The sequence below is a fragment of the Echinops telfairi genome, unplaced genomic scaffold (genome assembly GCF_000313985.2).
Source record: "Echinops telfairi isolate 266 unplaced genomic scaffold, ASM31398v2 ScPeMD7_23;HRSCAF=83, whole genome shotgun sequence".
Taxonomy (NCBI): domain Eukaryota; kingdom Metazoa; phylum Chordata; class Mammalia; order Afrosoricida; family Tenrecidae; genus Echinops; species Echinops telfairi.
The window spans coordinates 61,536,260-61,549,175 of NW_022103920.1; the positions used below are offsets into that span (position 1 = coordinate 61,536,260).

The following is a 12,916-nucleotide window of genomic DNA, read 5'->3' on the forward strand; positions in this document are numbered from 1 at the left end:
GGAATTGGGTTTCTGTCATCCAGTAGAACATTGTAGGCATGTAAGGAGGCCCCCAGGGAAGTCCTTTTCTCAAGGGCAGGTCTCTGAGAGACTCCAGAGAGACATCGGAGCAGAGGTTTAGGGACCGAGGGTGGTGGTCTAGCCACTTCCTCATTCACTTTCTCAGATCACAATTTCCTCATCTGAACTATGGGGCTAATACTATCTCCTTTTCAGGATTGTCTGAGGATTGAGTAAAAGACACGTATGTACCTCTCTACACCCAGTCAAATGATTTCCTTTCTTCTCCGAATGTCATTAGTTCATAGTTGTCTGCTCCTCTGGTAGCTTCCTGCCCCCAGTTTCCACTAGCCTCTCAAATTAGCACTTGACTATGTGTTTTGTGAACCGCTTTCATCCCTGCTAACACTGTGTTCTTGTTTAATTCCTCCGAGTGGCGCTCCTCTGAGTGTCTCCCTGCTAAGGAGAGTTAGGTTCTTATAGATCTCTGGGATTGTAAGCATTTTTGTTGCTTCCCTAAAGACTGTAAAAGAACTGGCCTCCTTCCATAGGGAAACTAAAGAAAAACTATTCAACTGACTATGCAGATGCTTCAAAGTGATTTAGAACAATGGTTTCACAGCCCAACTTTCTGGAGAGAAAGTCATCTTTACGACAGGTAAAGGCCTGACTCATTTATCCAGAAGATAAAGTGACCTGTTCTCTGCTGGATGGGGACTTCGGTTTCCTTATTTACAAAGAACAAGGTCAGAGCTGAACACGCTGTCTTCCAAATAGAAAGCAAATTTGTCGAGGGTGTATTTCACTGAAAGCCAATGTATAAATTACATAGGGGGGAAAAAAGAATTATAGGGTCTGCAATTGTGTTCCAGGGTACAAAGGGACATTATCCCTCCTACCCCCACTCTCTCCTGGCATAATTCAGGAGGAAGTGACACCTTGGGGAGTCAAGATTGGGTTTTCTTGTAGGGCAAGAAAGACATTTTTCTAGGGGAGGGAAAGGTAACCTGAGAGTGTGGGAGAGGTAAGGATGGTTTCTGCAGTTAACCATGCTGCATACGAAGCCAAGGGTAGAAGCAGTTCTTTTTTTTATCATTAAGTACTTTTATACACATCCATATTTCAGCATATCAGAGCAGAGGCAGCTTTAGCATTTCTCAGCTGACTTAGGGTATCGCTTGAATTGGAACAACAAGAAGGACACTTACGTTGACCTCGTTTTGCATGCCGGCCGCATCAATGGCTGTGGAGTTGGTTCTGACTCATGGCAACCCCATGCATGTCAGAGAAGGGTTGCTTTTTTGGAAGTAGGGAACTAAGCCTTTGAGTGGACTTGAACCTCCAACCTTTCAACCAGCAGTCAAGTGGTAATCACTTGAAAATCCCAGAGACTTTATTTTGGGACCAAGTTTATATTAATTTGTCAGGTGAAGACCTGAGTCGAAAGTTTTGTCGATTGACATAATCTGTGATGCTGAGCCTCTTTGTACGCTTGTTCTTCTATGAATGGACAATGAAGTCTCCAGAGATTCACAGGAAGAGGAAGCAGAAACTTCTCCCCTTGAGGTCCATGTTAGTCCTTTCTCATTTGATGGTCAAGATTCCGGGTAGTCAGCATGGAGAAGTAATGGGCATCATGGGGGGTTACAGCCAGTGTCAGAAATAGTGAAGAAGTTGGAGGTGGGAGGCATGTTTGACCTTCATGTCATAGGGTTCAGCTTTGTGCTGATGGTGATTTTCATTAGACATCTTAAAGGTACAGGACATCTGATGTTAGATTAAAAGACAGCATCATGACTTGAAATTTTTTTAAAATCTAGCATAAATATATTATTGATAATGACCCTGGACTAATTTCAGGCATCACCTCTGTACTGCTTATTAGTAAGTTCAAATCTTTATTTTGGACTCCTCAACTGCTCATTGATATGCTTTTCACCATTTATCACCTTTCCAGAAGGCGTGTGTGTAAACGTTTTTAAAAGATGAAAGCTATTTTCATATTATTACCAAAAGCTTTGTATTTAAAATATAATTCTTTTGAAATCCAGCAAAACCCAGTCTGAAATAATTATAGAAGAGAAGTGTTCTGGTTTAAATGCCTAGGTAATGTGATTTGCATCCTTGAACTAGTCATTTCCAGTCCATTGCCTAATGGCATGTTAGTACTTCTGTTCTTCTTCCAAGTATTTTGTGTACAGTTACTGGGGCCTTCAAAACTTGCATATGACCATCCAATGTACAACGACTTACCTGGAACAACAGAGGACGAAGGAGAGACAGGAATGGGAGGTGGAAGTGGAAATGTAGCTAAGTGTCTCCATGAACAAATGCCCACTTTACCAAAGGCCAGAAAAAATGGTGACAAATTCTCATTACTGAACACTTTGGCCAAGATTCTGTAGGAGAATCCAAACCAAAGGCGGAAAAAGCAGAACCAGATTAAAAATTCTTGAGGACTCCAGACTTTCGGAGCCATTGATGCTGGGTGAACTTCCAGGACCGGATAGACGTTTAAATCTGAAATCAAAAGTATCCCTCAAGAACTTTCTAAAACCAAGCAATACTTTGGCGTAACCAGAAAAGAATAGCTTTCGTGAAGATTGCGCTTGAAGACGAGTCTATAAAGGATCAGTTTACAACAGTATCTCCAAAGAAGAGATTGGAAATTCAATAGAGTTATGTCAATGAGGATGAGAATGGTTATGCAATAGAAGAATGTCATCGATGTCCCCAAGTGGTACCTATAGAAATGTTGTTGGTGTATGTTTGTTGCATTAATTCCCAACAACAATAAAAAGTAAAATTAAAAATTTAAAGCAAAAAAAAAAAAAGATAACCAGTCATTTTCTAAAGATTCAAATAAAATGATAAACAATACATAGTTGAAAGAGCAGTAACTTCTGGTTAAGAAGACCTGTGTTAAATCACAGTACTTCCTCTCACGGAAGACCTTTCTGGGTTTCAGCTTTCGCATCTCCAGAGTAGGAACATGAGGTAATCTCTAGTGTTCTTAGTGATTCTGATTTATCATCGATCTTTACATCTATGATATATGATGGTAGTTATGTTTCAAGCATTCAATTAACTTCAGATTGTATCCCTTTGGTACATAACTACTTATCTGCCTTCCTCATCCTAGCTACAGAGGAGCTATCAGATCCATTTGCCTCAATTTGCTAAGACCAAGGTGCTGGAAAATCAGTTATCCATCTGACAGCTGTGTTCCCAGATAAACATCCTTAGAGGTACATTATCTGCAGATTTAGAAACGCTGACTCTTCAGAGTCCCCATATCAGTGGTTGTTTGCCTTCAGCCCACCTGCTCCCCTCTTCTGGATGGATGACATGGGATTGCTCTTTGTTTGCTTAGTCCTGATGGAAAAAACCCATGGTCAACAGCATAGTTTTGTGTACCGTGCCCAGAGGACTGGATCTTTCCAGCAAACCATTTGGATACGCCACTGTGGGCGGGATCATTCTATCTTCACTAAAGTGCAGCTTGAATGCACACGGTTAGTCCGCCATGATTTGTGACTGTGCTGCTTAAATATAAGGACAAATCATGTAGACTTATGAATCAATGATATTAAGAACTAAGGTAAAAGTGTTCAAAACATTATTTTGTAATAATTTTACTTTACATATCTGTGCTGTTGGAGTTATTTACACCAATCATATCTGTTGGTAGAAGCTCTAGACAGTTATCACTAGAGACTGTATGTCTCCCCGCAGGTCCACCTTCAAGGCCCTCACATTGGTAGCTTACAGTGGACCATGATGAGAGTGCTACCACTCAGAAGTAAGCGAAGGCTACCCATCAGGGTTTGAATCATTGCTTTGTTGATGTTTAGACTTAAGAAATGAGTGGATAAAACATGAATATCGCAGATTAAACTTAAAAGTATGTCCTTGTGTTGGGTTTTTAACTGTCATATTATGAGTAACCACGGCTAGCAAGTTGATTCTGATTCCTAGTGAACCTGTAGGACAGAGTAGAACTGCTCCTTAGAATTTCTAAGACTGCAAATCTTTTTTGGGAGCAGTCAGCCTCATCTTTCTCCCATGGAACAGCTGGTGGGTTTGAACTGTTGATCTTGCTGTGAGCAGCCCAACATTTAAGTCCCTGTGTCACCAGGGCTGCTCCATTATGAATAGCACAAACCTTTTTAGCTTTGCTTTGAGGATATGTTCTTCCATTATTCAAAAATTGTTACCTGATTCAACAGAAAGTAACTCATGGGAGATCAAATGAAAATTTCATAACTGAAGTTCCAACATACATTTTCACTGCTTAATTTTTACTTTATTCTTTGACATAATGAAAATATTGTGCAACATTTGCATAAGAATTCAAACTCTCTTTAACACTAGCCATAAAGTATTAATGGTGCAATAATTGGTTAGACAAATGGAGAGCCTATTAACTGTTTAGAACTAAAAATAAAGAGTATAGTGTATCTTACTATTCTTTGTAAATTGTGATATGACAATCTTTATATCAGTAGCATTTATACTAAGCCTATTTATATGTCCACATACACACATCTTCGAAGAATTGTTTGTTGAACATTTTCCAGTACACCACTGACTCAAGCCTTTGCCTCAGTGAGTGATGGAGTTGTTGCTGACAACAGTGACCCGAGATGACAGAGTAGAAGTGCCCCACCAGGTTTGCTGAGCTATCATCTCTCTGTTCAGAGGAAGCTTTTTGTCTAGTGAGCTGGCTGGGGATGATGCAGATGATGCTCCAGAAAATTCATCAAAATCTTTCTAGCTGTTATTTCCTGCTCTGATGACCCTGCTTCACTGCATGCCACTGCATCTTGCTATTCTGTTTTGCACTGGGGCTGGGGCATTTGAGCTGGTTTGCGATGTGTCATATTGGGAGAGCCCTGCCATTTTCCAGACCTCATGTTTCCATGAGGAAACGGCTGCTAAAATATTTCTCCTCTCAATAACCCCACCTTATCTTCTCACGCTTGTGGTCCGAGTGATGAGTTAGGAGGAACCCAGTTTGCTGGCTACACCTTGGGCCTAGAGGACTGTAAGCATCCTTATGGTGGGGTAACAGGAACATGCTCTGTCTGCAGGGAGAGACTAAAGTTCGAGGTATAAGTTTAATTTGGGGTTGAAGTGGTAGGAAGCTTTATGGAGCCACATAACTACACAATTTAGGGTTGAAGTGGTAGGAAGCTCTATGGAGCCACATAACTACACTAACCAGTTTTATCAGCAATAATACTGATATTTTGACCTTAGCATTTAATTTTGTCTTCAGAATTAAAATTTTAAAACAGAAAATAGTAAAAAAAACCAAACAACTAGAATAAATTCAAAGTGGGTCAAAAGAAAGATCAAATGACAATGTGTTACATTCCAGCCTGACTACAGCTTCTCAAATCTGCTGCACAAGGGTCTTTAATGCTAAGGCTATTCATGGTTCCCAACGATGGTGGTCCCTACACATGGGTTTTGGCCCTCCACTATCAACCATAACGACCTACAAACTAGGTATTTAAGATTTAGGTTCAGGTACTATTTCCTCCTCCAGGTTTGGATTTTATTATTTGGTATCTTTGGATTACACAGGCGGTGTGCTTTTTCTGTGTGGGCTTGGCTAACTCCTCACTTAGATGACTGCTTGTTTTGACAGCATCCTTTAAGACCCCAGATGCTATCTGTTTCCCGGATAGCGGGCAGCATCTGCTTTCTTCACCGTCCTCTGCTCCAGTTCCCATGTCTTCTGTGATCTCCTCATGGGGGCAACCACCATGCAGGGCTATGCTACAGAACTAATTATCCCTATATTAGGGCCACACTCGAGTGAGATTTAAAAACCCATTCATATATCTATGGTTTACATATGCCCCTGGCTCACTTTAGAGATAATATTATCATATTATTGGAGTATATCACAAATCATCTCCATGGGGCATAAGGTAATTCTGTTGGTCGTATCATTATTTAAGTCAATGGTATAGAATTGAAAGCATTGTTGGAAAAAAGGAGCTTATAGATGTCTAAGACATCTTTTTTAGATTACAATACAGTAATTGTTGACGTGTAGCTTCAACACTTGGGTGACTGGACACTACTTATATAAACCCTGAGGACTGGTGGGGGCAATACTTTCAGAGCAATTCATTTACAAAGGCAGAATCAAGGCTAGTGGAGTAAAACAGGTCACCAAAACCCAAAGAGGGTTTGTGTGAAAACAGCCAATATATGTTGGTGCTAGGTCTCAGTTTACCGGGTACCCTCAGTTCTAAATGGATGAGGGACACCTCGGTGTTGTTAGACTTCAAGCCTGCATACTGGGACAATAAGGCACCATCGTGGCGACTCTATTTTGTCATTTCATCATTTGTGACTGTTTTGTCTAATAGAGACAGATCAGCCCTCCTCTACTTATGGTCCAGCCATCTTCTACTTAACCCCCCCACCCCCCCACTCCCCTGCCCAAGCTGCTCTCCTTGTTTCAATCTACCAAAACTCCCTGTTGAAGTGATACTTTGAACAAATCTTGTGGTTTGTAATCTGACTTCATCTTGCCAATCTCCATTGTTCTTGCGATAACTTTACTTTGGACAATCTTTATTTGGTAACTTTAATTTTATGTATTGTTTTCTTGTGACTTTTGGAGCTACATAGACCCGAGGGCATGGACGCTGGTAGTGTGTCTGAGCACTCAAAGGCCTGAGACCCCTCAAAGGCATTTCAGGGATCCGGGACCCTAATACTCCATGCAATTTTGATGCCTCCGCAAATGGAACGAATGAATCGCGCGCGCGTGTGTGCATGCGCACTGAACAATGAAACGTTGTGCTTCCTTTGCAGGTGATAGAAGCTTGCTATTCTTGTCCCAAAGCAATCGAGGTTGTCGTCAATGCCTATGAGCACATCAAGTGGGACGTAAAGTGGAAGAGAGCGATCCCTGATGATGAATTGGAGGTAAATAATCCATTCACAGTTTATGCTTCTTCTGTAAAGCATTTTCATACTGGATTTACAGTGAAGACCAAGCTAATCTAAACATCGTTTGAGAATGCTTTACAGACCTATTCAAATGCAATGGAACAGAGTTATGGAATACAGACGTAAAGCTGCATTAAACACATAGCACTTGGAAGTGTCTTGGGGATTCCTACACTTACAGGAGAGTTGAAGACGATAAAGGCTTTATTTTCCTCCTACTGATTTAAATGAATTAAATACTACTACTAATAATAATATCTGAGAGAGACCACATAGAATTTTTACCAGAAGACGAAAGTGTTTAACATACATAGTTCATTTACTTTTAAATATCTCAAAGTTAATATCAGGTAGGAATCAGAGGAATTAAAATCCTGGGTGATGCAAATACACTCAACTACTAACCTTAAAGTTGGGAGTTCGATTCCACCCATTGGCCCCACCAAAGAGAGGCAGGGCAATTTGACTTTATTTAGATTGCAGCTAAGCAAAGCCGATAGCTTAGTTCCGTTCTGCAATACATGGTGATACAATTGATTCGGTGACAACCAGTTTGGTTTGTTTTTGGAGGATAATACAGAAAACCATTGGTGGAGTGGAGCTCACAGTCTCCGTGTTGGCTCTGCAGTGCCTTCCTGAGCCAATGTTGCCACGAACACACAGAGAGGTTGCCAGAACATGTGTAACCTTACTATGCTTCACATTCACTGCCACCCTTCAAAAGTTACTTAACCTGCCTGAACTTTCTTAATTTTCAGGTCTAAGGATTATATACATCAGTGTATGGGTCACACCATGCACATCACAGGTATACAAAGATATATAAATTAATTTAAAATTGTGTTTTTGGAACTTGCAAGGTTGGATAGGAAGGTTGGCAGAAGAAAAGGAGGATGGGGGAGGAAAGGAATCATTGTCATTGTCCATGTAGAAACTGCTGACCTGGTGTATGTTTTGCAGTGTTACATTGTCAATAACAATTTTTAAGCTAACAAATAGATGCATCACATTGCTATTTTGGTTTAGAACTAGTCCAGACTAGATATATATCTTCAACTCTGAGATTCTGAATTATAGCCAAGTATTACTTCCCTCTCCATTCTTTTATTTTCCTCTTCTCCTTCCCATCTCCGTGTTTAATTTGTCTTACCACTAGAGACCCGAGAAAGCTTCCCCAATGCGCAAAGTAGGGTCTGCGTGTATCATTCTTGACTTGTCTTGATGTGAAACCAGTGGGGCCTTACTTTCTAACAACCACATGTCTTGCTTGCCTTCTCAGAAATACTGGGATTTCTACCACTCTCTCTTCATGGTCTGCAGTAACTCTCCGAGGACTCTCATGCACTTGTCCAGATGTGCCATTCGGAGAACATTGCACAACAGGTGCCACAAAGTAATTCCTTTGCTTACCCTTCCTTTGTCCTTGAAAAAGTACCTGCTTCTAGAGCCTGAGGGGATCGTTTATTAAGCCTTATGAGACAGAAACTCCCACGCCTAGATATTTAAGTGGACTTGCTGGGTAGACACATTTTGCATAAATAAAATGGCACTTAGTTTGATTATAACACTTCAGGGATTTCAAAACACTTTACAAACACCATGTCATTAATCCTGGGGCATCACAGCAAGGGGGGAATTGCAAGAAGTAAAGTTAAAGAATTTTCAAAGACAAGAAAGTAGCTAGAAAGTTTGACTGTACCAGGAACGGCTAGTATGTGCAGCGTTCTCTATTAGATGCCTGATGCATTGTATAACCTTTTCATCTATTACTTTCTTTGAAGTGGGACCCAGGTTTTCTTACAACCAATCTCATTCTCTACCTTATCGGTAATAAGTTTACATTACAGCTCAGTTTGCAAAATAACAGGCTTTGCGATCAGTGGCGTCCCTAGGGTTGGTGTCCACTCATGATGTCACCCCTCTGTCCCCCATGGACCTCCTCCGATAGCACACCATTCAGAATGAGAACTACTTATGACCAATCGTCATCTTGGAACCATAGGTGACAAGTTTAGTTGTAAATTGTCTTAATGTGATGTTGCTTAGATTCTTTGACTCCAGAGAACAAAATTATTTTGTAAAATCTTTCTACTCTAAATTTCAATATTATTAGTTAGAGCATTATTGGTAACAAAGGGAAAGCCTATTTTTATTTTCCTCCTTTTTCCTTTAATTACTTTCTAAAAAAGTTACTGATGTAGGCTCAAAAATACCGGTCCTCACACTATCATACCTGGAACACCGAAACATTTGGCAAAATCGGCAACTGCCAACTCGCAGGCGTCAATGCACACAGCAGCATGCTGTCTGTGGCAAGAAGCAAAGCCACTTTCTTTGGGCAATAATTACACCATTGACCAGAGGGTCAAAGGCAAATTAGCTCAACGTTATAGCTTTGTAGGTCTATTGCTGCTTGTAAGCTGGGCTTACAAAAAATGTCTTCATTACTAACTACAAGGGCATTTTAATAACATTAATACATTTCTGCTGAAGTACTGTACAGGAATTTTCTAGAGAGCCGTGTCGGTGTCACCTCTGACGGTATCTTCTGACGCAGTCCGCACCCCAGCCCTACCCAGCGCATGCGCCCTCCTTAGTGACGCCACTGTTCGCCTCTTAAACACCTCTTAAATTCCCTGTCTTCTCTACTTAGCGCTAAGTTGGCTCATTATTTGAACAGCTCCTCCCTACTCCCCCAGCCACACAGCTAACATATTCGAGTGAGGAAGGAGTCACAAGAAGGAGATCTTTAAGTTAACTTTGACATGATAAACACTAGGCCACTGGAGGCCAAGAATGGGTGTTTCAGCCCACACACGTTGAGCCATAGGCCAGAGATGCATGGAGTTTGTTGTGGCTCCTGGCCTCCCTGCCAAACCCCCCAACTCGCAGAGACCCCAAACGAACCTAGGAGCAGGCCAGCGCGCTGCTCAAGGCCAGGGCCGAGAGGCCAGGCGCAGACTTACTCTTTGCGCTTGGTTTTCAACGTTGTGTCTCCGAGATGGAGTGTGACTGTTCTGTTCAACAGCAAATGAAAGGGACACGATTTGTTTCCAGCAGTGGGGTCTACTGCTGCTTTTAAAGTACCTGTGTTGACGGTCAGCTTCTCCCCAAGTTTGGCGGTGGTTCTATGTTAGTCTCTGGTGCTTAGTGTCTCTCGCTCTGAGGAGCCCTGGTGGCTTCCCAGTTGGGCTCTGCTGCCAACCGAAAGGTTGTCCTTGGAACGCTCACAGAGGTTGACGGGAAAAGCGCTGGTAATCTGCAGCCACGTCAAAGCGCCCAAAGCCACACGAGCTCTGGTGGTGGAGTGGTGGTGCTGCTGTCCACCAGGGCCGCAGTTTGAAGCCACCCGCAGCGCTGTGGGAGGAGAGGAGGCTTTCTACTCCAGGACAGTGTCAGTCTTGGGAACCCCCGGGGCAGATCTAGTCTGTCCTGTGGGGTCACTAGGAGTGGGCACCACTGGACGCCAGTGAGGTTTTCATTCCATTGCGGGGGTCCTTTGAGTGGGAATCGGCTCCACAGCACGCACACCAGCAGCAGGTCTTCAGGACCCCACTGAGGTGGCCAGCGAGTGTCGGAAAACGTGAGACGGAGAGTTCTGAAGGCTAACCCTTAAGTCGATGACGTTGGGCTTTTTCCGTCACGGGCTGCCATCTTTCAGAGAACATTATTTAGAGACGAGGAGCAGTTGCCTAGCATAGTTTGGCTATAGAGATAAAACAGGAACACTGAAAATGGTAAAAAATAGGAAAAAAAGGAGAAACTGGGAAAGATAAGTGTGCTCGTCAGGCTTGGTCATTTGTGGAGAGAGCAATGTAGATGATCAGCACCCAGACCTCTTGGTTTATGAGGACAACCTTACTCTACCCTTTTGTTCTTGCTAATCTGGTCTAGACAGGCTCACCCCGTGGGCATTGCCTTCACAGGGAAAGGTAGAAGCAGTGAACTCAAGACAAATCCACTTGCCAGGTGTGAGCAGGTTTCTTGGGTGTGTGTTTCCATCTTCTTTGAATTTGGATGCCTGCATTTTGAATGGAGAAGATGCCACACATTCTTCTAGGTATCAATCAAATGGTGTTCCTAAGTGAGGTCGCTTACCCGGGTAGCTTTGAGGCACAATCAGAGAGACACAATAATATTTCTGGAGTACACATAAGTCTTACTGAAAACATTCTGGAGGAAATGTTTTGTATTGCAACGAGATCTATATCATACAGTCAAATGCTGTATTTGTTAAGAATTTTTATAAAACATACACAAGTTTGTTAGCAGCAGCAGCATTAGCACAGGTACTATACCACTGGAAGGTGCAAATTGCCCTACACAGTTTCTTCAGAAAATTTAAGATCCATGGACTTGGCACAGTGAAATTGATGTTGAGGACACAGGAAGAGGATGTTCTTTGCATGGGGAAATGAAACTGTTGTTCAGTTGGCTTGTTTCTGCTTAAATATTTTGTGTTAATGTAGTCACTACCTTTTAGTGTGTGATCTGTAGTTGTTCGTTTTCAATTGTTCATTCGTGAATGTAACATTGTTTCCCCTCATCTTTGGACTTCTATCTAGAGTGCTTAAATAAACTTCTTCTGTTTCCTTTCATTTTTGTGAATCTCTTATTGACCAATGAGATTATTTTCCCCAAGCAGGCGCTGACTTTACCGAAGTTATGCCAAAGGACCCCACACAGTGAATTGCTTTCTTCAAAATTCAGAATGAAAGAGAGAGCAAGGGGCTTTGCCTCTAAAATGATATTTTAAAAGAAAACACAAACACACACAAATAAAACACAGGCTATTACTGAGAAGCAAGAGTGTGTTAATAACAATAAAGACACCGTCCCAAATTATGTTCATCCACCTAGTTACCATCTCGCCTTGGCAGCACTTCCTGTCTCTGCACCCGCATCCTGCAGTAAACCCAGTGCAGCAGCTAGAGAGGATGTTACATCCCCATCCTGCCTTCGATATTTTGGAGGAGTACTTCTTGTAAACCCAAGTCTAATGGCTCAAAAAATCCAGCAAACCAAAACACAAAAAACGCCTCTCTTTTAAAAATTACCTGTGAGGAAGGATCTTGTTCCTTTCATGCTGAGCCTGGGGGCTTCCCGGTAGAGAACCCAGTCATATAAAGGGAATTGTAGGGAGAAGAAAAGGGACAAACTATTTCTCGTGGGTTATCAATGTTGGAAAAGGCAGCTGGATTTTTGGTGGACTTTATTACATTATATTGCTCAGTAGCTTGCTTATAATGAACTCACTCGTTCTAACCTGGCCCAGCTTCAAAACTTAAAAAAAAAATTCTAGTATTCACTTACTGCCTTTGAAATGTGAGAACCCTGGTGGTGTAGTGGTTACCAGCTGGGCTGTGATCCACATGGTTGGCAGTTCAAAACCACTAGCGGCTCTGTGGTGGGATAAAGACTGGGCTTTCTCCACCAGTAAACGGTTAGTCTCAGAAACCGACTGTGGGGTTATTATGAGTCAGCATTGACTCAATGTCAGTGAGTGGTTTGTTTGCTTGTTTGGTCTTTGAAATATAAACAACCTCTTCAAATATATACAATCTCTCTCTGGAAGGAATGTATTGCCATTTTCTTTAAGCATATAAGCAGACACACTTCAAAATAATTTCTAAGAATTGAAAAAGTTTAAAATAACTATATATTATGTGCCCGGCTAGCTCAGTCGGTAGAGCATGAGACTCTTAAAGTAACTATATATTTATTACTATTTGATCAATGATTCATGGATGAGGGAACACAGCACCTGACCCACGTGCTCCCAAGAAATGCGGCGATTTGAAGACAGAGACAGGGACCAGGAGAGCTTTAGAGAATCAGGCAGTGGGAGTTGATTTGTCAGAAGTTCATTAAAATGTCATTTGAGATCCGTCTTCTCCAAAATGTTGGTTTGCCCTAGGCTCTTGTTTCCAAGGAGAGG

General features: G+C 41.9%; 1 protein-coding gene across 1 annotated transcript in view; it reads left to right on the top strand.

Annotated features, from left to right (window-relative positions):
* The window catches only part of ASB4 (ankyrin repeat and SOCS box containing 4), a 51,596-nt gene extending 40,020 nt beyond the window's left edge, over positions 1 to 11,576 (top strand). Inside the window, exons 4-5 of the mRNA XM_004702672.2 lie at positions 6,841 to 6,954; positions 8,258 to 11,576. Coding sequence (XP_004702729.1) covers positions 6,841 to 6,954; positions 8,258 to 8,446 — 303 coding nt within the window. The 3' untranslated portion in view covers positions 8,447 to 11,576. The remainder of the gene's footprint in view (positions 1 to 6,840; positions 6,955 to 8,257) is intronic.
* The last annotated feature ends 1,340 nt before the right edge of the window (positions 11,577 to 12,916 follow it).